Source organism: Plecotus auritus (assembly GCF_963455305.1).
Source record: "Plecotus auritus genome assembly, chromosome: 4".
In the NCBI taxonomy this organism is placed as follows: Eukaryota; Metazoa; Chordata; class Mammalia; order Chiroptera; family Vespertilionidae; genus Plecotus; species Plecotus auritus.
This window is the reverse complement of record NC_137775.1, coordinates 121,531,415-121,559,156: the sequence shown is the minus strand read 5'-3', so window position 1 is coordinate 121,559,156 and position 27,742 is coordinate 121,531,415. Positions and strand designations below refer to the sequence as shown.

Here is a 27,742-nt window from a genome sequence, read left to right as displayed (position 1 = left end):
CTCTTCACAGGGCAGTGTCTGGAAGTTAGGGAATTTATGGAGGTAACCCAAATATTTAAGTGGGGGTTCACCATGAGTGAGTTTCAGAGTTAGTGACTAGTCCAGGCTGAGAAGAAAATAACTGTCAGCAGACAACCTGACTTAAATTTCTTGACTCAACGTATTAACAATAGCAATCAACTAAAACTGGCATGCACTTTGAACTCTACAAATTCTAAGAATGAAAATAGGAATGCATAATTGAAGCAAACACAGTGTCTTTTTCCTTTGTTTATATATGTACTAGAGGCCTGGTGCACAGATTCGTACACTGGTGGGGTCCCATGGCCTGGCCTGCAGAGATCGGGCCGAAACCGGCTCTTCGACATCCCCTGAGGGGTGCCAGATTGCGAGAGGGTGGCTCTTGGGTGTCGCACCCTAGAATCGGGCTCCCTCCTCTCTGGTTCTGGGTGCATCACCCAAAAACTCCAGCTTGGCAGCTCCTGCCTTGAGCATCTGCCCCCCAGTGGTCAGTGCATGTCATAGCTACTAGCCGGTTGGCTAGTCGGCTGGTAGCTTAGACTTTTATATAGAGAGATTATTTTTCAATCACAGTTGACATTCAATAGTATATTAGTTTTAGGTATACATCATAGTGGTTAGACATTTATGTAACTTACAATGTGAACCCCCTGATAAGTCTAGTACCTCTTTGACACCATACACAGTTATTATAATATTATTGACTGTTTATGTACAAATGCACCTGGCTGCTGTCACCAACAGTTTAGCCCTGGACAGTGTGCCTTGGTTGGTTGGAGCATTGTCCTGTGCACTGAAAGGTTTGCGAGTTCAATTACCAGTCAGGGCACATACCTAGGTTTGGGGTTTAATCCCTGGTCCAGGAACATATGGGAGGTAACCGATCCATGTTTCTCTCTCACATCGATGTTTCTCTCTCCTCTCACCCTCTCTAAAAATCAGTAGGCGTGTCCTTGGGTGAGGATTAAAAAACAAACAACATTTTTTCCTTTTTTCCCTCCTTAGGCAAAGTGTATGAGTATACACACTTTCTCATGTGTTTATGGTTAATTTTGCAATGGAGCAAATATTGAACAAGCCATGTCTCTTTGCAAACTTAAGTACTGTATTGATGAACTGCTCTTATAGCCTATAATATAATATATAAGCAATGAGGCTAATTGGTTTCCATTTATCTATATTTATAGTTAATTTTTTAGAAAAACTTTTCACTGAGTATTCACTTGTCCCTAGCACTTAGCACTTTGTTAGGGACATAAGGGAAGTAGATTAATGTCCCCTGTACTCCAAAAGTTAGCAATCTTATTGAGGATTTAAGGCTTCCATGCATTATTAAAATAGTACAAAATATGTCAGTCTACTCATGAGCCAAAATGTGACTTAGAGATACTAACTCAATGATTCTTATATATTAGTGCACATAAAACTATGTAGGAAGCCAATAAAATATGAAGATTCCCAAGCCACATTTTGATCCAATAAGGCAAAAATCTGCATTTTTGTCAAGCATTCAGATCATCTTTGATTCTTTGATGCAGTTGAAATAAGGAGCCTCCTGAACAGATGCACAGAAAGTCAGGAATTGGGGTTTTTGGGAAAGGACTGGAATTGTCAGGATGAATTTATAGAAAGAGGTTGGAGATGAGGCTGCAAGGTCTCACATCAAGGGTGGGTGGTTTTAAAGAAAGAGAAGAGAAGCACATTCTTGGAAAAGGGAAAGGTCTGAAGAAAAGTCCAAATTTAGGAGAAATGTGGCCTAAGAAAGGGACAACCAGAACACAAGCCTGAGAGAAGCACATGAGATGGCCACATAAAAGCTGGTGTCCACTCCCCTCTTGCTGATTATCGACACAAGCCTCTAGGACAATCTAACTTCTTCTTCTTTTTTTTTTTAATATATTTTATTGATTTTTTACAGAGAGGAAGGGAGAGGGATAGAGAGTTAGAAACATCGATGAGAGAGAAACATCGATCAGCTGCCTCCTGCACACCCCCCACTGGGGATGTGCCCGCAACCAAGGTACATGCCCTTGACCAGAATCGAACCCGGGACCCTTCAGTCCGCAGGCCGACGCTCTATCCACTGAGCCAAACCGGTTTCGGCACAATCTAACTTCTTTATGAAGGTGACCAGAATATCCACTGAGTGCCCAGATTATTATGATCTCTGAATACATAATAATCTGGCTCCTCAGTGTATATCCTACATAATAAAAGGCTAATATGCAAATTGTCCCCTTGACCAGGAGTTCGACCAGCAGGCAGGCTGGCCAACTGCCCATGTCCCCTCCCCCTGGCCAGGCTGGCCAGACCCCACCCATGCACAAATTCATGCACCGGGCCTCTAATATATATATATATATATATATATATATATATATATATATATATATATACACACACACACACACACACACACTGAGTGGCCAGGTTATTATGTGTTCAGAGATCATAATAATCTGGCCACTCAGTGTATAAAGGAAGAACCTTTCATTCTCATGCTTGAACCTGAGTTTCACGTAAGTTATGTCTAATTTTTAAGGTTCAATGGACATAAAAAAAAAAACAAGGTCTAGAGCTACACCCCTAAGCCAACCAAATCCAGTGTCTGTGTATAAAACTCTAAATATGATGATTTAGTGTTTTATATCAAATTAGTAGTCATATGGTAGACACATGCTGCAAGATCCAGAAAGAACTGGATTTGAATCATTGTTATACCACTTATACCTGAGACATTTTACTTGACCATTTTAAATTTTAGTTTCCAAATCTGTAAAGGTTAATTGAAGATTAATTGAGGTGGCAAATATAAACTCCCTGGCACATAGTAGATAGCTGAGTGAGTGAATGAACAATATTTTTAAATATTTTATATATTTTTAAGGAAGATGTTTTAAGTGGGTTAATCCATGATTACAAATGGTGTGATAAAACTGCACAATTATGATATACTAGAAGCCTGGTGCACGAAATTCGTGCACGGGAAGGGGGTCCCCTCAGCTCGGCCTGCACTTTCTCCAATCTGGGACCCCTCAGGACCTCTGGCTCCTAACCGCTCACCTGCCTGCCAGCCTGATCCCCCTAACTGCTCTCCCCTGACAGTCTGTTCACACTAACTGCTCTCCCCTGCTTGCCTGGTCCCCCTAACTGCTCTCCCCTGCCTGCCTGATCGCCTCTAACCTCCTCTGCCTTGGCCCCGCCAACATGGCTTTGTCGGGAAGGATGTCTGGAAGGACATCTGGAAGGTCGTCCAGAAGATGTTCAGTCTAATTAGCATATTACCCTTTTATTAGTATAGATGCCACTTTGTCCTAAAAATGCAGGTTGTTCACAGGTTTTCCTATCGTGGAAGGGGAGCCCGCAGTAGCATCCTGGGTTCTGACCATGGCTTATGCACTTGTGCTTTATCTCAGCAGATGTGATTCCTAGAAGAAGACTCTTGGGTGTACCTTGAACATTTCTATCGAAATTGCCAAATCATCCTCCAAAAATGTTGAACCACTTTAAACTCCCACCAGTAACCATGCGTGTGCCCTCTGTCCCACTTTGATGCCAATATCATTGATTTCTCCCTAGAAGCTTCCCTCCCGTCAGCCGGGATTGCTTGGTACTTGAGCCAACCTCACTGTTCAGCTGAGGACTTGATTTCCTGAGATAGAATTATGGAGGAGGAAAAATAGTTTTCCGCTACCTTTCTGAGTTCTTAGTGGAGGCCTTTGTAATGAAAGACAAATCACCAAGAGAAAAACAAAAGTTCATTAACATGTGTACCTCGTGTATATGTGGGAGATCCCAGGGAAAAATGAGTATCTCCCCAAGGTGGCTTAGAATGCAGATTTAAATACCTTCTTCCTAGGGAAAGGGGACGGGAGATGTAGGTCTCTTAGAGGAGAGTAAATGATATTTAGGAAAGATGAATGGGGTGGGGGGAGATAGTTTGTAACAAAGTTTGGGTGTGATGTCAACTTCTACTCTCCTGTCCTGTGACAGGAGTCAGTCTTCTCTGCCTGATGACACTTCTCCCATCAAAGGGACCTATAACATTTAAGCTCCTTTAGGGGGGTCCTATTTTAGGCAGATCAGGAGACTTCAGTGAAATCCTCTGCATACATTTGCTGTTTTTCAAGCATCTGCAGCTCAAGGTCATTAATATAACAACACAGCATATGTTGGGGTGGCATGTTCTCTGACCTTCAGAATAAACCCAACAAAAGCTTGTTTCCTCTCTTAGATGATTTGCCACAGTAGCATTATTCCATGGAGACAGTATTCTGACCAGACCTTCCTGGGAGTGGTCATAACATACCCCGTGCTTATAGAAAGGTGTGGCCACATCACTAAATAAACCAGGGTCAGTTTTCTCATCTTGTGAAAAGGGAGATAAAGTTATGATAGTTTATCTCCCTTTCCACAGGTTTCTTGCGGGTTTGTGTCTCCGCTGACCCCCCCACACCCCCCTCCAGCAGCCCCAGCACCTCCACCTCGGGCTTTGGGGCTGCTGGGTGCCAAGCCTGCGGGTTTGTGTCTCCGATCTGGCCCCCCGCAGCCCCAGCACCGCGGTGGCGGGGCTTGGGACTACTGGGTGCAGGCCTCCCTGCTGGTTTGTGGCTCCGATCCAGCCCCCCGCAGCCCCAGCGCAGCCATGGCAGGGCTTGGGGCTTCTGGGTGCCGGCCTCCCTGTGGGTTTGTGTCTCCTAACCGCCAGGCTGCCCCAGTGCCACCTGGCCGCTATGGGACTCGCCATCTTGGTTGGGTTAATTTGCATACTCACTCCTATTGGCTGGTAATGTAGCGGAGGTACAGTCAATTTGCATGTTTCTCTTTTATTAGATAGGACTAGAGGCCCATTGCACAAAGATTCATGCAATAGGCCTTCCTTCCCCTGGCTGTTGGCACCAGTTTTCCTCCAGCACCCAGGACCCAGGCCTTTGCTCTGGCCAGAGCCTTCAGTCTTCACTCCAGCTGGAGGTCCACTCCTGTAGCTCCCTCCGCCCCCCCGCCCTCCCCCTCATAGCAGGTGTCCCACCCGGCTGCTCTGCGCCTGCATGTGTGTTGCCCAGAGGCCTGGAGCAGCTGGGGGGCGGGGCCACCACCATCTTTGTTGGGTTAATTTGTATACTCACTCCTGATTGGCTGGGGGGGCATCATGAAGTGACAGTCAATTTGCATGTTTCCCTTTTATTAGTGTAGATTAAGAGATATTTATGTTTTTCTGTGCAAAAAAAAACCAATAAAAAACAAAAGAGGTAAAATTTAATTGTGAAGCTGGTTAACAATGGGATGTGATCTGAAGGACCCCTTAAGATGTGTTTCCAAGAGACCCGAAGCCTTCTGTTAGAGTTTCATCGCTGGTGACCCATGCAGGGGTGTACAGCTCATATCAGTCATTCCTGGTTAGTGTGAATTATGTTTCAGATCTTTTCTCTCTGTGACAGTGGAGAGAAAACTGCTGAGGAACAGAGACTGGCTGCACCGGAAGGAAGGTTGGAACCATCCTGTAATAAGAGGCACCCACAGAAGATCGAACTGGCAAGAACCACAGGATAATATGAGGATCCTGCAAGCCTTCATCTGGTGAGAAATGGGCACCAGAATAGGTAAAATAGGGCACAGAAAGGAGGCACTGACAAATGCCTTTTCCTTTACCCTCTGTCTGGTTTGACTGCTGTTATTCCCTGCACTTTAAATCCCTCATTTCCATTAAATGTCACACAAATGCCTTTTTACTTGTGGTGTCATGTCACAAAGTAAAATCCTTTCAGAGGAGGAAGTGAAGCTTACATGTTCTCACCAGATGACTGAGGGAAATCTGAGAGCAGACATGGTTTCTTCAAAAAGTAGTTTTTATAAAAACCAATGAACCAAAATATAAGAACTAAAACTGCTTTAAGTAACTCAGTTCCTTTAATGTGATTTTAAACTATTTAGTATTGCTGCCTTTTATTATTATTATTTAAAATTAGCCTCTCTCTCTGATTTAGAGACTTTTTCTGTTTATTATTCATTTTTTCCTGAATCATTATACACATTAAATATTTAGAAATTTAGACTGTTAGAAGGAAAAATGCTTTTTCATTTACATTAAAAATACTGTGAGTCTTGGCCCTGGCCAGTGTGACCCATTTGGTTGGAATGTCATCCCATACACCAAAGGGTTGTGGGTTCGATTCCCAGTCAGGGCACATGCCTGGGTTTGTGGGTTTGATCCCCAGATGGGGCAAGAGATCACTGCTCTCTCTCTCACCAATGCTTCTCTCTCTCTCTTCCCTTCTCTCTAAAATCAATGAGCATATCCTCGGGCGAGTATTAAAAAAATAAAAAACAAACAAAGAATACAGTGAGTGTTGATGAAAGAATTATTTTCCTTGACAGGAAAAGAAAGCAGAGTTACATTAGTGTGGAATTAGAAATATGGTCTAAATGCCAACCACAGATTAGATAAAAGTGAAGTTATTTGTGCCAAAAGAAATGGACTATACATTATAGAAGAAAATGTGTTTTGTTTATACCTAAGGCTAGGTGCATAGTAGTTGCTTAGTTGAAGTTTACTGGGTGATTAATTTACAATACAATGAGAAATAAGCCACAGTCCCTAGCCCTGAGGAGTTTCAAAATACATCCTCCACATCTTCACACATACACGCACGTGCACACACTCACACACCCTTGAATGGCTCTCATGAGTCATCTCTGTCACCAGATTCCCTGGTGATTATTTAGTCAGAATCAACACAATAATATCAGCTCAGTACTGAAAAAGTCTTGCAGAGGGCTGCTTATATAAGGCTTTATGATAACTTCTGGTTTCTTATTAAAAGAGGCAACAGTGTCCAGAAAATTCCCAAAACTTTGCTTTCAAACCGCGATGAAATCATTGTGCAATTGAATGTGGTTTCAGGAAGAAAATGCTACTCAATTTCGGAAGCAGTGTTAATTATCTTTGGAATGAGCGCCAAGGACTCCTGCACGAGAGAGGTCAAGAGTTCTGTGGATCAAACTTCACATTGGTAGAGGTTTCTTCAGTATGTTATCTCAGAAGTTCCAGAAAAATCCTCTGTAAGCACCCAGTCAAGAGTTGCTCAAGTGTTTATGATTCATATTTTCCTGAAACCTAAGTGTGATAACTACTTCTGCTAGGGAGCCCCAAAGTCAGGGGATATTAGAAAGGTGTGGACAAACTCAACCAACCCTACTATTTTGCCTTCTCCTAGACTTGTCCAGTCTATATTCCAGTTAATGTAAACATAGACAACAGGGAAAGAACAGTTTTACCTTTCAAAAGCCATACCAGCAAATGGTTTTTGATTTCTTGTAAACATTGTTGGGCTTATCACTCCATGTTAATTGTGACAGTAAAACAATAAAGATCGAGATTTAATTTTAACTCATGTTGGTCAGTCTAGGGCAGAAAGTGAAGATGATGAGCTGGAGAAATATTAATCCAGGCTGGTTATTTAACTGCAGCCTCATTTTGAGAAGAACACTATCAAAGGCACCCACTCAGCACCATGAATCTCTTTAGTAATATTGTGATTTATCGCCGGCTTCTCCTCATAGTTTCCACTCTACTGCTTTTACTGCCCCTGCCTATCGTCCTCCACACCAAGGTAAGTGGACCTGGAAAACAGGCTGACCGATTTCCTGATTTATGCACTGCCCTTCTCCGTGGGTCCAGATTTAATTTCATTTTGGCATAGTTGTAAGCATTTTTCTGTTTTTTTTTTAAGTGTTGTCAGTCTATGAAGTCTCCAGAATGATAAACTCAGGGCATTTTTAACCCTTTAGTAAAGTGATTTGAATCAGCAGACATTTAGTGAGCACTGTCCCTGTGCCAGGCATGATGAATGTCACTTGCTGATACAAGGACAGGCCCTGGAGCCAGGCTCTCTGCTTTAAGTCCCAGATTGATCACTCGCAAGCTGTGTGACCTGGGCAAGTTGCTTAACCTCTCAGTGCTTCTGTTTTCTTTCTTCCTTCTTTTTCTTTCTTTATTTTATTTATTTATTTTAATTTTTTTGTTTTTTTTTTAAATCTTTATTGTTCAGATTACTACAGATGTCCCTCTTTTTCCCCGCATAGTTCCCCTCCACCTGATTCCCACCCCACCCCAGGCCCTCGCCACCCCACTGTCCGCATCCATAGGCATTGCATATATGCATATAAGATCTTTGTCCAATCTCTTCCCGCACCCCCCACACCCCCTTCCTCCCGAGAATTGTCAGTCCGCTCCATTTCCATGCCCCTGATTCTATTCCATTCACCAGTTTATTCTGTTCATCAGATTTTTTACTCTTTTGATTTTTTGATTTACTTGTTGATAGATATTTATTTTTTGTCACTTTGTTGTTCATAATTTTTTATCTTTACCTTTTTCTTCTTCTTCCTCTTCTTAACCCTTCAGCATTTCATGTAATACTGGTTTGGTGGTGATGAACTCTTTTAGCTTTTTCTTGCCTGTGAAGTTCTTTATCTGACCTTATCTACTTAAGATTGGGAGAGTAATAGGCTTGTTGTGGGAATTAAGTGAGTAAGCACTCATCAAGCACTGGAGAGGGTGGCTGGCATGCAGTAAGTGGGGTGGTGTGGGTCCCCAGATGTGACGACTCCACAGCGGGTGCAATTCCCCTATGATGCCTTTTTTCTGAGTGGAGGAAAGCAAGTATTAATCAAAGTGATACCATTTTGCACTACAAGAGGATCCCTGTAATTGCAATACTATGGGTCCTCTAGCCTCCCTCAGAAGTTGGTCACCAATCTGGGAATTTCTATGGGAAATTCATGTGAGCCAAGGTCTCCTCTACTTGCAAAGCTGGCAACGGGACTGACCTCTGCTGCCCATAGCTGCAGCTTGTCTGCTGCCAGGGGCAACCACCCAGTTGCAGCCTCTCCCTGCACTGAGGCCTCCAGGTCCCCTGTGGAGGAAGGGAAGAATTCCCCACCCCTTTTGGTCAAACATTGAACTGAGCTCCCAGGTTCTTACAGAATTTCTAGTGAAAACAGCAGGCAGTCAACTGATTTTGGTTGGGTTGGTTTTGTTTTGCAAATTCTGTGTGAATTCTCCTCCCCTCTCCTCCCTATGGCTCCTACTGCTGCTACCTCTGAGCACTCCTTTAGGAGTCTGGCAACCACTAGATGACAAATTTGAGTCTCAGACATAGGGCTCTAATGGGAATGCCCTCTTCCAAGCCTCTTTGAAGATTGTTACTCTATCTAGCATGCATGATGGCTTCTCTTCCCAACTCCCCTGGTCCTGAAGTCCCCTGCACCTAGCTGGATCCTGTTATGAGCACATCCTGGTTCCTATCTAGACCCCTGCTCTAGTGTCATATCTCTCGGTTAGTCTCAGTGGTGAAAATAAAGTTACTTTACAGCAGTGAAAATAAAAAATTAAACCAGTTAAGACAAACTTAGGCTATGATTGCATATCATCTATGCTGCTTCTTTCATATATAAACCCAGGACACTTTGGTTATCTTCCATAATTTTTAGATAAAATGAATATGGACTCTTTCAAGGAGAAAACAAGTAGGTAATAAAAAGCAATGATATCAGTGCATGATTCATTAACTGGAAAGTATATTCTAAGAAATGCAGTCATTGACTTTTTTTCCCCCCAAGGTGCTGTGATAAGAATACATTGGGTCTATGGGGAAACCTTGGGCCTGGCTATTTAATGAACTGTGTTCCCTTTCTTTTCCCTCTAATCAACTCATATGTTGAAACTCAAGTCATGTTAATGAGAGGTTTATTTTGCTTGTACAATAACATGATTTCATTTTTTTGGCTACTCCAAATGCATAGCCAATTATTTAATCAACTGTCAATTAAATTCAAAGATATTATTTTAACTGTTGCTTACAATGAAAGCAAAACTTTATTTTCAGAAACTATGGGCCTTTGTATAAAATCTAAGTAGAGGCTTACTTTGACATAGATACAAATCAATGTATTATACCTTCCTGGTTACCAAACTGGAGAACCTTATGCTTCTAAACTCACAGTAACAGAACAAATAAAGATTCAAGCAAAACAAAAAGTCAATTTTGCTTTATGAAAACATAATATATTTACATGATCTAGAGCTAACAAACAATGAGTTATTGACTGATTTTTTTTTTCCAGTTTCCTACTGGTTATTGAATTGTTTGTATGGGCTGACCTTAACCCTTATCTTAATTCCATCTCAAGTCAAAATGTGGCACCCATGATGGGAGACCTTCCGTGGTTTTTCAATGTAATGTTAAAGGGAAAAAGAAGGGATTCACTCAGAAGAGCTTGCTTCTGTTCCAGGAATTCTGTCAGCTGTTTTACCTAAATTATCTTATTTAACTTCATTATGAACAGTAAGACAATTATCCATGTTCTATCATTCTCATTTTACATTTGAGAACAATGATGCTCAAAGGCATGCCGCTCAACAAGGGCCACATGGATATTGTGGAAACTGGATTTGATCTTGGGTTCTGTCAGAACTTCTAATTTATGTTTTAAAAGGGGTTTTCATTGGTCTTGTCTATATTTTTGAAGATTTACTTTTTATTTTGAAAAGTTACATAAAGTGTGGCTTGATAATCATCTATCAACAACTCAGGCATTTCTCTTCATAATACTGCTTTAAGCAGGTCAAACCACAGAAGCAGTTCCTCAATTGACCTCATGCTATTTAAAATCTTCAAGACAGAAAATTGCAGTGAGTCTAATCACTGGGGGTGGGCCTTGTTAACCAGAAGAGAGGTTCAGCTCTAATAAAGAACATGAGGCATTTATTTTAGCAAAACGGTTGCAATGGGGAGAGGCAGACTCAGGTAGCAACTCAAACTGTGCTCTGGAGAGAACAAAATGTAACTCTTTCATGCAAGTAAGTGAAGGGTTGCTGACTAGATGAACAGGAATTGGTTAGTTTCAATATGTAAACAAGGGAGATGAAAGTCACAAGGGGGAGTTAGAGTCCAGGTGTGTCCATACAGCAGTTCTTGGTCCACAAGCTTATGACTCAGCCTTGAGCTGAGTTTAGCAATAGGTTTAGCAACTTAATAGCAGTTCTGAGAATTGAGGCACAAGATGTGCATTGGCCCCACTTCCTTAATAGCTCCTGACTCTCTTTGAAAGTGACTCTTTTAGCAATGTGTATTCTATTTTATTTCTCTACTAGAGGCCCAGTGCATGAAAATTCATGCACTGGGGGCGGGCAGTAGGGGAAGGGTCCCTCAGCCCGGCCTGCTCCCTCACACAGTCCGGGAGCCCTCAGGGGATGTCCTACTGATGGCTAAGGCACGCTCCCTGTAGGGAGCGGGCATAAGCTGCAGTCTGGCCTTCCTCTGCGGGAGGCGACCAGGCCGATCAGGGGAAGGCGACACCCCAAACACCGCTGCTGCTGCCACTGCCAGCTGCCAAGGCTGCCTGAGCTTCAGCCCGGCCCTTGCAGCAACAGCTGCTATCTGCGGTTTTGTCTGGAAGGATGACTGGAAGACGTCCAGTCTAATTAGCATATTACCCTTTTATTAGAATAGATTATCACCCCATGAGAACTGAAGCAGCAGCGGGTCTTCTTATATGTGTCATTTGATGAGTGTCCCGGAGTCCCAGCTATACAAGCCGGTCATGCCAGCTTGTCATGTTGTGTGCCCCTTCCCTTTCATATCAAATGCTCACCATGAGTCATGGCGTTAGGCTGACATGTTAATATCTTTCAGGTGGAAGAGACTTTAGAACTGTGTTTCAGTTTTTATAGAAATGATAGTTGAGAGCAAAGGAGAGTATGCCTCACCCCAGAAGCCCTGTGGGCATAAGTTAAAGAGAAGCTCAAATTTAATCTTTATGAGTTGCAGTTGGCTTACACTTATCAGTTTGGTTTCCTGTCCAGTTCATCCTGTTTATAACTAGTCTATAAAATACTATGCTACATTTTAACATTTGGCAAGAATAGCATTAAGAATGGCCCAGTCCTTGAGACCCTTGTCCTAACATTTACAATCAACATCTGTCAGACTCCAGAGCCAGTGATTGCAACCATAGCTGAACATCTAGATCTTAATATCTCCCATGGTGGTAATAAGTATATTCCTAATACATTAGTGTAAACGTTGCTTTACTAGTGGAATCCTATGTTCTTATCACTTAACACTGAATCATCATTAATGCCATTTTTTAATTTTATTATTTTTTTAAAATAGATCTTTATTCATTTCAGAGAGGAAGGGAGAGGGAGAGAGAAATAGAAGCATCAATGATGAGAGAGACTCATTGACTGGCTGCCTCCTACACGCCCCACACTGAGGATCAAGCCCACAATCTGGGCATGTGCCCTGACCAGGAATCGAACCATAACCTCCTGGTGAATAGGTTGATGCTCAACCACTGAATCACACTGGCTGGGCTATGCCGTCCTTTTAATTGTTACACAGACATCAAGGTTCTTCCCCAATTAGTAGTTACTAATCAGTAAAACAAGCCTATAATGTATTTGCTATTTATGTAAATATTTGAATGAAGTTAATAATTGCACTGAATTTTCTCAATTTGGAGAGGAAAGTTCTTAAACATCCCTAGATAAAAACTTTTTTAAACTGGCCTAGCCTATATCCATAGTTCCAGAGATGTTCTCTGTGCAACATTGTTCTTTTGTGACTATTCCTAACATCTTGTTCATTTTTACTCTTCTCAGCACTTTGTGCTATTTCCTTATTTATTTGTCCAGTTCTTGGCTTTTCTTTCTATTTCCATAATGAAATGAAAAGATAAAAAGAGAAGGCCAGGTTTGAGGAGCAATAAGAGGAGAAAACGGAATAACAATTTTTTGTTTGTTTGTAGAGTGCATTTCTTCCCACTATGTCTCCATCTATCTAGTTAATTAGAACCCCTTTTTGAGATGAGACAGGGAAATAGCCACACAGCTATTGAGTAGCATCCCCCAATTGACTAGTTGTAAAACCAAGACCAGATGTCAGTTTTCTTTCAGGTTTTTCTGGATTTCTCTAGGAAATATTTTATACCTAAAAACAGAAGAGAATGGGCAAGCCAACACAGCAGGGCATTAGTGCCTGCCAAAGACTCAAGGAAGAGCCCAAACCTCACCCCTTAGCACTAAACCCAGACACCTCACCTCCCTAAACTTATTCTCATTAGGGAGGGAAGAAATTCAGCTTCAACAGCCAGCTCTATTTCATGTGCTGTTTCCTTCACAATAGATTCATTGTATACAACTTGAATTTCAAAATTAGAATAGAAATTATAATAAATAAAAGAAATGAAACATCATGAGAGACTTATGGTGCTGAATCTAAAAAAACTAAACAGATGGGAGAAATATACTGCTTGTAAAGAACTGTAAACTTTGAAGGAATAAAAAAGATTTACTTAGATGTCTGACATAGAAAATTGAAAATGTGTGGGAGAGGATTTAAATAAACTACAAGTGAAAGAAAAGGGAGGGGACAAATTCCAAGGAAACATAAAGAACTTTTAAAGGGCCAAATCAAATAATTAAACATTTTAATAGACATAAATGATATCATTTTAAATGTGCCTTTAAAATATTACAGGGATGTCAGATAAAGGGGGGGGGTGCTATAAACTCTAAGAAAGTGAATATTTTAGACACAGAGAGCATCAAAATGATGGATGGCAAAAAAAAAAAAAGAGAGAGAGAGAGAGAGAGAGAGAGAGAGAGAGAAAGTAGAACTCATGCTAAAAGTAATGTGGTAGATGAATAAAACCAGAAAGTAAAATTTGTTATATTTTTATCTCATGAATGTATTATGAGAACTTGCTAAGCCCAAAATGTTGTGCTTAGTGAACTGTGGGGTCTAAGCAGAAGTTTAAATTAATGTTAATGCTTTCAAGTAGCTTGTACAATTGCTGAAAAGTCAATATATACTATGGCAAATGTTTATCACACATAAGGTTGTGTACAAGCACAAATAATTTGTGCCATGAATGTGTAATTAATGGGTGGATAAACCTCTAACAGTCCCACTTGTCCATGACCTGCTGCTCCTATTTTCTTTGCCTCAGAGCATCTGCTACTCTTCACCCCATTCTTCGGCCTGAAACCTGCGTGTCATCTCAGATGCTTCAGATGTTCCTGAGCATCCATCACAGTCTGCATTGCTTTACCTCTTATATCCACCCCCACCCCAATCTGCTTCCACAGCTTCATTCCAGCTGGCACTGCTTTCTTGAGGCTGACTTCATCGCTTTCTCTCATGGACCATTTTCACACTCTGCCCCTGAAGTCTCCAGCCAGAGTACTATTTTAAAAATGCCAACCTGGTCCTATTATACACCCCCCCCTCTCCCCGCCGCCCCCTGTCACACTTTGCAGGGGCTCCCTTTTGCATACAGGGGGAAATATTTAAACCAAACATGTATACACTGATGGATCTTTAAGATTTTGCCATTTATTTGTCGTAACAACCCTCCCCAAAGCCCCAGTGCCTATCTCCCATTCACATTTCCCACATTAGCAATATTTCCCTATTCGCAGTGCCTAGAATACCCATGATTAGTGCCTCTATCTTTGCACATACTGTGTCCTCTTCTGGAATACCCTTTCCTCTTGCCCTGTTCTTGGGAAAGGCAGCTCAGGCTGGTATACAAGCTGAGTCTCATCCTCTGTGTTCTCATTGCATCATGGATACATTGGCCTTTTAGAGTATATATTCCATTTGGCCTTTATCCTTGCTTCCCATCTAAACTATAAATACCTAAAGAACATGGAACATATTTAATTTGTTTCCTGCAGCACCAAACACATGCCTGTCACATGGTAGACAGCTGATAATTCTGATGAACTGATGATCTTTCATGACAGAAGGAGGTGGAGAATAAAGCCAGATCTTGTAGGAAGGATAGGATGCAGGAGAAAGAATAAAAGGAAGGAACTTCAAATAGAGCGAAAGAGTTACTAACGGACAGACAAGAACGTTGGTGTAAAAGGAGGGTGTCTCTTCCACAAGCTCTTCTTGTCCTTCCATAATACACTTTGATACTTACTTTGGTAACAATAATAAATGAGAATGCCTCATAACAACCATTAGAAATAGTCAATATTTTCATCCCCATTTTACAGATGTGCAGAGACTCAAAGAGGTTAAGAAATTTGCCCAAAGTCACACGGTTTATAAAGGGAGCAGGAGAATTTAAGGACAAGTCTGTCTGACTCCCAACGTCATCCTGACATTGCTTCTTTATATCAGACCTTTAAAAGCTTGTGCGTGGGTTACCTTGCTCCATCGTTCCTGCATTTGCAATTACAAGAGTGTGTATTGAGCTGAGGCTTCCTCTGCCCAGATTCAAAGCAACCACAACCCATGACTGACCAATAGTGAAGACAGGAAATAAGCCGTGTTTGTTTAAACTGCTGAGATTTAGGGAGTTTTGCACAGTGTAGCCTCAATTGTCTTGATTTATCTAGCATATTCTGAATAAGCTCCCGGAGTGATTTGGTCACGCTACCCCTGGCCCATTTCCTCATCAGTAAAATGAATAGGACTCTTCAAAGAGTTTTGAATGTTAGCCCTGTGGATTAGCTTCCCCAAATTTACCTGAGGTACTTGCTTAAAATCACAACCTCTGGATATATGAAGTCCAGGATACTGCTCACTTAACAGACTCTAATGTTTCTGAGGCAGTTAATCCACGCATTTCATTTCAATCAGACTCTAATGCATAGTCAGGTTGGAGAACTAAATGATCTCCATGGCTATTCCAGTTCTACTGTGTGCATGGGGAGTAAAGACAGTATATCTCTATTGCTAATTGTGGAGATAAAATGAAAAGAAGGAGTTAAAATTTTTGCAGTAATTGGCACAATGCAGCCACCAGTTGTCTTTCCCTGATCTCCATTTGGCCTAAAAATGAACAAGAAATGCTAGTTAGTTTTTCTTGACTTTGTAGTTTAGTTCTTTCTTACTCTTCTGCCCTCTTTCCACCAGATAATTTGAGTCATTTCAAGATTTGTCAGGTACATGGATTAGGTCTTGAGGAATCATTGCATTAGTGGCAGGTGTATCACAAACCATGCAAAGTCCTTACAGGCTCTGTCAAATAATAAGAGTGTTTTTCTCGTAGCATTCATATTTAGAATGCATGATTTTTCTCCTTTCTTAATTGTGTTGTGTTCTCTTTAAAAAATCAGTTGCAGTGCCCTAACCGGTTTGGCTCAGTGGATAGAGCGTCAGCCTGTGGACTGAAGGGTCCCAGGTTCGATTCTGGCCAAGGGCATGTACCTGGGTTGCGGGCACATCCCCAGTAGGGGGCGTGCAGGAGGCAGCTGATCGATGTCTCTCTCTCATCGATGTTTCTAACTCTCTATCCCTCTCTCTTCCTCTCTATAAAAAATCAATAAAATATATTTTTTAAAAAAAATCAGTTGCAGTGAGTGAGGCCTGTGATTGGTCCTACTTTTCTCAAGCTGTGCTGAGAGATCATATCCACACGTACTAATTCATCAGGCAAATTACTATCAAATATCAGTCAGTATGTCATTAAAAATGGAAGGAAGGATGCAAAAAATCCTATATTTTAAGGCTCATTCTATATTTCTGTTCCTTCTGGAGCTATAATTTAAAATGGAGCCAAGGTGATTTTAAAGTCAGAACTTGGTGGTGGTGGGTGGGGGAGGGGCAGAATTTATCCAAATTGCTGAGTCATAGCTTCATTTGCCTTTTCCACCTGTGCAGCAAGTGCCCTGGCTTCCTGTAGTTGAGGTGGTTATGACCATGATATAGTTAAATGGGGCGAGGTAAGTAGAAAAATGTCAACTATGGAAAATTAGCCTATACAGGTAAAATTTTTAGTTCCAATTCTAGTTTATTGGCAAGAGAGATGTGAGGTCCAGGAATAATGTAGAGACATTCACCCACTGGAGTGAGGGTCAAGATATCTGGTGCCAGACAATTAGGAGATAGAATGGAAAATAGAGCAAGGAAAAGCAAAGAGGTACCTATGCTAAAGAACTTCATTCCTAGGACAGTGACTGTTTTATACAGAGATCAAGATATATGAATAAAAACATTGTAGCACAAATACAGAGAAGAAATATTCATTCATTCGTTAAATATTACTGAGCACTTACTACATGTCAGGCACTGTTTTAAGTGCTGGGAATGGGGTATTAAATGAAATGAGGTGTGCCCTCAGGGAGTTTATGCTAGGATTGAACCCCAACTCTACTACAATCTAGCAATGTGACAATTGATCCTTAGTTCAACATGAAATTTTGGTGGAGACTAAATAAGTCATGTGGAACACCAAGTATAGTACCTGGCATATAGTAGGTATCATAAATGTTATTTTTCCATCCCTTTACTTAATCATGTCAGAAAAAAAAGTTTTGTTTTACTTGGTACATATCTTCACCTTTTAAATAAGCTTTTCTGTCTATAAAGGCTATGATCAGAAAGTCTAGATAAGGGTTAAACAATTAGAACCCCCACCCACACACATACCTAAACTCACTTCTCCTCTCTAAATACAAAGCAAATGCATATTTCTAAATATGAGAATGGGTCAGAAAAGCAAATAAGTGGAGTGAAGTTGAGAAACTGTGGTCTCAAGTGCTCCCACGTAATCCAGGGGTCAGAGCCAGGTTATGGTCTGTTGTTTAAAGGGTTGCTAATCAGAAGGAACACCTGTGCAACATGGATAAACCAGCACTGTCCTCAGGAAACTGGGACAGATGGCCATCCCCCCATCAGAGGGGGATAATCCCGTTATCCTCCTTTTCTAGACTGTGAGCTTCCTTAAATATGGAAAAAAAAATGGGGTGTTTCCCAAAAATTCCTGGAAGGTAGCTATCAAGAATAATGCAGATATCATACCTTAGCCAGGGGCACAGTGAAGGATAGGCAAGTTTTCAAAACAGGTTCTGCATCTAGGGATTCAGCTTGGGCAGGAGGGCACTACCTGGGAGCAAGTTTCTGTTTGAAACTTGAGCATAGAGTGAAAGATGAAATGGAAGATCTGGAAGAGGAAGTAAGCCATGCTTCTCAAACTTTAACCTTTATCAGAATCACCTCAGGACCTTGCTGGTCCTGATTCAGTATGTTGGGGGGAAAGCCTGAGATTCCACATTTTTCACAGCTTTCAGAGTATGCTGATGCTGCTGGTCCATGGACCACAGAGAAATTCAAACGAGAAACCCAAGTGTTGCTTCTGAGACGGTGAAGCCAGATTTTCGAGGCAGGGAAGGTGGGCAGCATTTTTCTTATCAGAGATTTTATTCAAATGCTGAGAAAGGCCAAGCAGGTAAGAGAATGTGTGAAATGGAGTCGTGGTATTGTACAAAGCTGAAAACTACACAGGAGTCTCGGGTAAGCTTTTCTCAAGTCTGGAGAATTTGTTAATATGGAAGAATCGATCCCAATGTTACCAACTTTCTTAGTTTTTCAAGAGAAGCCGGACATTCATATTCGATATTTAATATGAAATCTGATGGATTTTTAACTCCTGACTCAAATTAAATACACACACACCATTGTGAGTCGTATATTTTATTTTCTTGCTAGACTTGGCCATCAGCCTACAACTGCTTCATCTAAAGTCACTGGGTCACAGAGTTCAGGAGTCCAAAATAAGGTCACAGGCAGTAGTAGCTGGTACTTAGGGCATCTGAGGACTTGCTGGTATGACTGTATGGTTGAATATTATGGACTAGAGTTTAGTAAAAGGGTGTATGATGAGACCAGGGATCAGAACACAGATGTCAAGAAGATATGTAAAGAAGACTCTTTAAAAAAAGAGAGTTGATGTCAGGAAATAATGGGGTAAGTCTTATTATAATTAGACTGAAGGTGGCCTTGAATGGGGATTTTGAATTGTTTTCAAGCAACTACTGAAAATCACTGACTTGATTGTTTTAAATAAAGGCTGGGACTGTTAAAATATGAAAGTGTTAGCTGGGCAAGCTAATAATTTAATATAGGAAGTTTTGGTCTTTATTCCGGCCCCAAAGTTGCCCTATCTGAGCAGAATGTGACTGTCTAGATCAGGGGTGGGCAAACTTTTTGACTTGAGGGCCACAATGGGTTCTTAAACTGGACCGGAGGGCCGGAACAAAAGCATGGATGGAGTGTTTGTGTGAACTAATATAAATTCAAAGTAAACATCATTACATAAAAGGGTACGGTCTTTTTTTTTTTATTTCAATAGTTTTATTCATTTCAAACATTTTAACAAGAAGAATGTAAACACTAATTATTATAATTTGAAACTTCAAAAAATGGAGGAATCATAGCACAATAACATACCTTATATTGAAGATGGCAAAGGCAAAATAAAATTGCCTAACAAAGGAAAGGTACAAAAGCCTTTCAAATTAAACTTAAATATAATAAAATAATTTAAAACTAAAACAAATAGAAAAGAACAAAATGTATAAACAGTAAATTAAACATTTTCTTTAGTGCAACTTCCAAATTATGCCCGGGACGTAGATGTAGATGGCAATGTAGACTGGGTTGAAAGGTTTTTGGTCTTTAAAACATCAACTTCAGTGGGAACAGTGTTGTTGGTCTCCTTTTTAGCTAATGCTCTGATACTGTGCTCTCCAGGGGCGTGTCTCCCTACATCACCACGATAACGTGTCTACGCATTCCCAGGGTGATGTCGGGGGACGCGTCCGCGGGCATTACAAGGAGCCTCTGGAAGATTGAGAGGTTGTTCCTTCTACTGAATGGGCGGATATAAATCTGCCCACTCCGAAGAAGGAGCTGCGACCATGTTTCCCGACGTTGCCATGTTAACACTGCTGCTGGTGAAGGAGTGGAGGGGAGAGCAAGAGAGCTCTTTCGGCTCCGTGGGCTGGATAGAACAGTCGAACGGGCCGGATCTGGCCCACGGGCCGTAGTTTGCCCACGGCTGGTCTAGATGAAGTAGATCTGTGTTGAAATGAAATTTTATCTCTCATGGCAGGGGTTATGTGTGGTGAACAGAATTAGCTAGCAACATTTCCCCCCCGCTCTCTCCCTTCCACTTTTCTTTCCTCCCTCCCTCTCTTCCTTCTTCCTTCCCTCCCTCCCTTCTTTCCTTCCTTCCTTCCTTCCTTCCTTCCTTCCTTCCTTCCTTCCTTCCTTCCTTCCTTCCTTCCTTCTTTTCTTCCTTTTTAATTTTTTATTATTAGAAGTCCCTGATGGATTTGTGCTCTAGATAGTTGTCAGGGTGGCTAGCCCCTTAATCTAGTTTTATGCAAAGGAATGACAAAATCAAAGTGGATTCTTGAAAGATGATCTGATTTTGGAACAGTTTTGCCTGCAAAGGAAAAAGTGGGTTCAAGGCCGAGGGCCAGATTTGAGAGGTAAAGTGATGGGGAGATAGAGAACAAAGAGACTGGTTGGTTGTGCTTAAAGAGTAAGATAGTAAAAGGGCCCCTTTTGTCTTTGAAATCTAGGTTCTTAATACCTTTCTATAATAGAAAAGAAGTCATCAGGAGGAGCTTTGGGATTATTCATGTTTGTTCTAAGGAAAATACTGGCCTGATCTTTCTCCTACATTGACATTTAAAATTAAGCTGGTATTCACAAATTCTCTCCAAAGAAGTTAAGAAGAGTCAGTCAAGGCTCAGCTTTGTGTTATTGTTTGTTTGAGATTATAGAGGCAGACTTTGGATAAAACTGTCAACATCAAAAATCTTTATTCTTTCTTCTTAAAAAAGATAACAAACAATAAATGTAAGATACCAGAGGCCCGGTGCATGTGGGGTCCCTCAGCCTGGCCTACGGGGATCGGGCCGAAACTGGCTCTCTGACATCCCCTGAGGGGACCTGAATTGTGAGAGGAGGGTTCTTGGGTGATGCACCCTGGACTCGGGCTTCCTCCTCTCTGGTTCCAGGTGCATCACTCGAGAACCGCAGCTGCCAAGCCACTGCAGCTTGGCAGCTTCTGCGTTGAGTGTATGACCTCAGTGGTCAGTGCACGTCATAGTTATAGGTCGGATGGTTGCTTAGGCTTTTATATATATAGATAGCCCTAGCCAGTGTGGCTCAGTTGGTTGGAGCATCGCCCCAGACACCAAAAGGTGGTAGGCTTGATTCCCAGTCAGGGCCCATACCTACATTGTGGTTCAATCCCTGGTCTGGATGTGTGCGGGAGACAACCAATCAATGTTTCAATGTTTCTCAAGTTGATGTTTTTTTCTCTCTCTCCTTCCCTTCCTCTCTCTAAAAATCAATAATTTTTTAAATGATATAATCCTGGATTTTTAAGGATTGCTTAGAAAGCCACTGAAAGTGCAGGGATGCTGGGTAAGTAAATGCCAAGCCCAGAGAACTCACCCTGAAGTAGGTAAGTCAAAGGGCAGCAGAGCTAGAAATTGTATTGCCCTGGGAAAACCTTAAGTAAAAGATTTCATTAAACTCAGATAGTTTTTGTAAAATTTTTCAAATTCAGTTCAGAATTTACAGAGATTAAATAGTGTGAGAACAAAACAATGCTATCCTATATAATAAAAGGCTAATATGCAAATAGACCTAACGGTGGAATGACTGGTCACTATGACTCACTGACCACCAGGGGGCAGACGCTTAATGCAGGAGCTGCCCCCTGGTGGTCAATGTGCTCCCACAGGGGGAGCACTGCTCAGCCAGAAGCCTGGCTCACGGCTGGTGAGCACAGCAGCTGTGGCAGGAGCCTCTCCCACCTCTGCAGCCATGCTAAGCCATCAGTCAGACATCCCCCCAGGGCTCACAGACTGTGAGAAGGCGCAAGCTGGGCTGAGGGATCCGTGCCCCCCCCCCAACTCGAGTGCATGAATTTTGTGCACTGGGCCTCTAGTATATACTATATAACAGATGTTAATCTTTATTAATCCCTTAGTATGTTCTGGATGATTTCCTATGAAAATTATTTATGTATGCCAAATACAATGATGAATTTCAACCATTTCTTAGCAATGCCCTAAAACAGAAACCCACAGTTTTATACCTAGCAAATTAACAGATTTATTAAGATTTGCAACCCTGTTGAGTCTCCCTGTGTCTCCTAAGGAGCTCAGCTGTCTTTCTAAAAAGCAAGGCAGAAGGTTCTTCATCTCCAAGTTCATATCACTTAGGAGCTAATCCAGTCTCATCCATACCATGCAAAAATGTTTCCCCTTTTAGCAGAAGGGAAGGAAGGTGGGTGTGCATGGGTCCCAAACAACCAGGCACCAAGGAATGCAACTAAAAGGCAGCTGTGTCCTACCCCAAGGGCAAGGCAGTAACTTGCCATTCCTGCACTCCAGAAGAACTGGGAGTGCATTTCATCAGCCAAATAGGTGAGCATTAGCAGCCACACACACTGATATGAGCACAGAAAATTAACTACATGCTTTGAAGGAAATGTGAAGGAAACTTAATGAATGAGGATTTTTAAATGTCTTTTTTTCATGTGTATTCGATTTTTGCTCTTGGAACCCCCAAGAATGACAGTTTACCCCCCAACTCAAAGTGCAGAGGCCTCAGAGTTTCCTCTTTCTCTGTGACATGACTCCATTCAGCAAATGCGGTTGTGATTGAACTATGATTTCCCAGCCCCATCATTTCATGTTGTGTTTTGCTATTTCCAGGAAGCAGAATGTGCCTACATACTCTTTGTTGTTGCCATATTTTGGCTTACAGAAGCATTGCCCCTGTCTGTAACAGCTTTGCTGCCTGGCCTAATGTTCCCATTGTTTGGAATCATGCCCTCCAAGACGGTAAGTGAGTTTAAGTTCTCTTGCAAATGTTTGCCATGTTTAGACTGCTTATTTTGTGCTGATATTTTCATTGAGAAAACTTATATTTAAAGGCAGCAATAATCCTGTGAATAGCACTTCCAGGTACCCTGGCCTGGTAGCTCAGTTGGTTAGAGCGTCATCTTGATAAGCCAAGGTTGTGGGTTCGAACTCCAGTCAGGGCACATACAAGAACCAATCAATGAATGTATAAATAAGTGAAACAACACATTAATATCTCTCTCTCTCTTTCTCTCTCTCTCTCTCTCATCAATAAAAATTAAGGAAAAGATAATGCGTCTATGTAAGTCCTCCAGAAGTCCAGTTGTTTCTTTTCTCTAGAACTCTGCATGTGTGTCCACCTTCAGGTGGACAAAAACCAAACACAGGCAGCAGCTCCTTGGGCTGTGCATGTCAGTAGGAGAAAAGTGTGTCCCTTCTTCCCAGGCTGACACCTAAGCCTGGAGCATCTCTCCCAGCAAAAGGGCCAGTTCTTTCACATCCTGCAGAAGCTTTGTGCATTCAGCTGAATTCCGTCTCACACAGGGTTGGAAAGCAATTTTTGTTTTTAATGAAGAAAAAGCTACCCTGTTTTCTTTTCCAGAAACCTGACATTTCAAAAGATAAAACCAAATTAACTTTCACGTGTCTTTCTATTTTGTTCTTGCTGAGAGGAGTTTATTCATGCTGAGAGGTGCCTCTTACCTTTATATAATCTAAAGGTATCCATCTGAAGAAAATGAATTCAGTTTCTTATTAAAACCATGAAATGCAATGAAACCAGAATATCTGTCTCCACACAGTCTGCAGCCACCCAGCACACAACTGCCTAAACCACAGCCAAAACATTCTCAGGAAAAAAATGTCAAGTTCAAGATGCCAGAATTTATCACCTTTGGACTTCTTTCTTCTGCCAGGTCCAATATTACTATCACGAGACTCATCTGTCTTATAATGGAGGTGGATATTTTTTAAACTAACCCATGATACAGTTTTTTTGTTCTTTGTCCCTTCCCCCGCCCCCACTCCCCTTGGAGAAGCTATTATTCCTTTCCTTATTTTCATGTTGCTCCTTCCCATTTTGAAATTCTTTTTTTTTTTTTTTTTTCCATTTCTGATCCTTCCTTCTTCTCTTTTCTTACTACATTTCCTTCTTCCTTATAATCTTCACTCATATTTTTCTAGACACCATTGATTTGAAAGAGTGTAGCTGGGGCTGTACTTTAGCTTCTCTCACCCCCAGGCTGAAGATTTGCTGCCCCACAGAATCTAGGAGTGATAAACGAAGATGTTTCTCCAACATGTTACTAGTATATGGCTCTCAATAAAGGCAATAGAAAAAGAAGGGGTTGACAAATCCTCAAAAATAGGGTGTCAGATGAGTAACCCCTGTCTTACTGGCTTGTGTGGCCCCACTGCCAGAGATAAAGTTTAACAGTCACATGTTTGTCTCTTACGGTTTAACTAGAGGCCCAGTGCATGAAATTCGTGTACAGGGGTGGGGTATGTCCCTCAGCCCAGCCTGCACCCTCTCCAATCTGGGACCCCTCGAGGGCAGTTAGACATCCCTCTCACAATCCAGGACTGCTGGCTCCCAACCGCTCGCCTGCCTGCCTGATCACCCCCTAACCGCTCTCCTGCCAGCCTGATCGATGCCTAACTGCTCCCCTGCTGGCCTGATTGCCCCTAACTGCCCTCCCCTGCTGGCCTGATTGCCCACAACTGCCCTCCCCTGCTGGCCATCTTGTGGTGGCCATCTTGTATCCACATGGGGACGACCATCTTTGACCACATGGGGGCAGCCATCTTGTGTGTTGGAGTGATGGTCAATTTGCATATTACTCTTTTATTAGATAGGATAATGATCAGACTGACTAAATTAACATTTTACCAGAGACTTATGTAGAAGCAAGATTTACTGGAATCGTGAGGCATGTCTGTGGCAAGCAGGCTGGAGGGAGACAGAAGGAAAAGGGGACCTAGGAGGACCTGGCTTCATGGGAACTGCCAAAGAAATAGCTCTGCCCCTTTTCAGCATGTGGAGGCTCCACAAGAGGCAGCAAAATTCCAGGCACTAATGACAGTTGCATTACACAGGCTGCTGATAGCTGTCCAAGAGCCCTTTACCCCCAAAGTGTCCGTCTCAGGCTAATTTAACAGCCACAGAATCTTAGACTCGGAGGGGAGTTGTCTGAGTCATTCTACCCTGAGCAGGGATTCCCCGCCACAATATCCCTTACACTTGAGATCACTTGGGAAGTGCTTAAAGGCTTCCTCTGTGTGGGCTTAGAATCCTTCAGGAGAAAGTCCATGGCATTTTTGAATAATTTTAACACTCAAGTGACTAAGCTTTATTGAGCCCACGTCTGAAACTCAGTCACTCTGACTCTTGAAACGTTTCTCTTGCAGCTGAGATTCCACCAATGAACCTCATCTTTCTTTCACATGATAGTGCTGCTTGGATTTGAAAATAAATATAATCTCTTTAAGTCTTCCCACCTCCAGCTTCTATGGTTTTCAGATCTCAGCTCCCTTCCTCAACCCCACCACCTCCAACTCCATCGCCACCACCATCTTTTCTCTTGCTGAAACTACCTCTGGTTTGTCAATGACTCTTAAGGATTAAATAGTTAAAAATGCAATGTCTGTCACATAGTAAGCACTCAATATATGTCCGTCTATAATAGTAGTATTTTTTGTACACTGACAAAAGTGAACACTGTAGATCACCCTAGAAACATTCTTTTTATTTTCCTTTGCCAAAATAAGATTTTATTTTGAAAGTCATTTAAAAGACATTAAGACTCAGTGGATGTAGTTCCCAAACCATATTTTGTCCAACCTCCACCAGTTGTCTCTGTCATGCCCCAAAGTTGCTTTCTTTGGTAATTCCTATTTTTTGCTTGCTGGAGAAAAGATATTTTTCTTTTTGTTTGTTTATTTTTAGTGTAGAGCTTTATTTTCCAGGAAATAGCGTGTTTGTGAAAAAAAAATCAGGTAGATCTACTATGTTCAGCAACGTGGGGGGCGAGGGGATCAGCCAAAGGTGAAATGGAAAGGTTCTCTAGTATTTGTTGCAACCAGAAATCCACATGTGGAAACGGCATCCAGGAATAAGGTCGTGTGCGAAGTTGCTCTCTCTTTGCATCGTAGAAACCAATCACTGGTCCTCCTGCTAAAGCTGGCGCAGCTCGCAGCTCCCCCGGACCGCAATCTTGGAAGGAGGCTCTGTTAATCTCTGCAGTTTCAGTGTTGACAGCAAGGCCATAAATCATTGGGAAGTGGTGCTCATTTTCTTCCAGGTCATTTAATTCTGTCACATAGAATGTCATTTAAGTGAATGTTATCTTCTTGTCTGTCAAATTCACTAAGAAGTTGATGAGTACATTTTTGTGACAACTGCCCATTGTCCCTGGAGCCTCCTACGAGGCTCACTTCCAGGGTTCCACACTGAGAGCGATTGGAAAGGATTTTATGGAGTTCATGACCGAGGGGCCTTAGTTTGGGTGTAGGTGCCATCACAGTGTATCAAGCAGGTAGCCTCAGGACTACAATGTGACAAGTCGTGGCATCATCAGAGCCAGGAGTGGGGATAGAGCCATCCTTTGAGGTGGCCATGGGGTCCCACTTGGTGAACAGGCTGACCTCTGAGCAGTCTGGCTCTTTCCTTCAGAAGTGGGTGGGCTCAGATAATGGCCCCTCATCACCCCTCAACCGGCAGCTCCCCACATGGGCTGCCCGCCCCCCTCTAGAAGCATTCTGATTGTTGCAAAGCTAAAGTGAGTTTATCATCTCCCTTCTGGTATTTCAGCCTAAATTCATTTTAAACTTTATGTGACTTTTCACCTGGTAAGCTTAACTGGAGCTTGAAACAAATCAAAGTCCTTATAACTTTTAGTGGAGAAAACTGTTTTTTAGTCTTGTGATCCTCTGTCCACACAGGGCAATGACCTTTTCCTCAAAAGTAGCTGACCTAAGCTATAAGGAAAGGGCTAGAGATTCAGTCAGAAGACCTGAGCTGAAAACATGATATTCATAATAATTACTTGCATGAGCCTGATCATGTCTTTTAATAATGCTTTTTTTTTCTCATCTGTAAATGGGGAATGATAATGCCACACAATTCAAGGGTTAAAACAATCAAATCAAATAATACGTGTGGAACAGTGGTGCAAACTAAGTAGCAAATATTCCTATGCATTTTAATATTCACAGTTAAAGTTTGTTTAATAGTGTGCAACTATCATTCTAGCCTATTGCAGCATTTTGGAATCTCATCTGTCATTGAAGGGAATAATATTTCTTTACTGTCTTTATTCATGTTCAGAGCCCTACACATCTCTTTATTTGACCACCGCAGTTTTAACATTATTTATCAAGCCAGTGCTAAATACCTATATCTTATTTTTTGTTAGAGGTGGGCTCAGCGTCCTGGTTCTTGTCTTTTTTATAAGAAGGAATTCAAATGAGAGACAATACCAAATAGCAAAGCATGTGAGAGTTTATTAGCAATTAAAGGAAATATACTCAGATATAATCCAGGCTGGAAGTTTAGCTGGCAGAAGCCAAACCAAATGTCCCACTTGTTTGGGTTTTGTAATTTTATACTCTGGAGTTTACAAAAAACAAACAAAACAAAACAACAACAAAAAAACACCCCAAACCTCCTCAGGTTTCAAGGCTGCCCCACCCAGATGTTAAGCTATCTGTTATACCATACCTTGGAGGAGGTTTCAAGTCTCCCCTTTCTGCATTCTTGGTTCTGCTCACTCTCGGTTAAGTCTTGTTTGTCAGGTCTCCCAAGTCTTCCCTTTGATCTTAGCTATCTTTTCTTGCTCATATCTATCAAACTACCTACTCCAAAATTACTGAGCACATTGTTGTATGAAGAGCATCAACAAGTATTGAATTTCTCTCATCCATTGAATAAATTTGAAATGCTAAATATGTAGTGTGCCAATTAGATTTCTCCAAACAGGTTTATTGTTATTAAAACACATTTATATAAAAATTTAAATATATAGATGT

At 41.7% G+C, this 27,742-nt stretch overlaps 1 protein-coding gene and 1 pseudogene across 2 annotated transcripts in view; one reads left to right on the top strand and one right to left on the bottom strand.

The window, feature by feature from the left end:
• Window positions 1-7,532: 7,532 nt before the first annotated feature.
• SLC13A1 (solute carrier family 13 member 1) overlaps window positions 7,533-27,742 on the top strand; it is a gene marked incomplete at its 5' end in the record, with an annotated part of 94,652 nt that continues 74,442 nt past the window's right edge. The window contains 2 exons of the mRNA XM_080665527.1: window positions 7,533-7,631; window positions 22,568-22,696. Coding sequence (XP_080521653.1) covers window positions 7,533-7,631; window positions 22,568-22,696 — 228 coding nt within the window. The remainder of the gene's footprint in view (window positions 7,632-22,567; window positions 22,697-27,742) is intronic.
• Window positions 25,708-26,199, bottom strand: LOC308246427 (protein N-terminal asparagine amidohydrolase-like; annotated as a pseudogene). The gene has a single exon. The product of its transcript is annotated as a protein N-terminal asparagine amidohydrolase-like (transcript).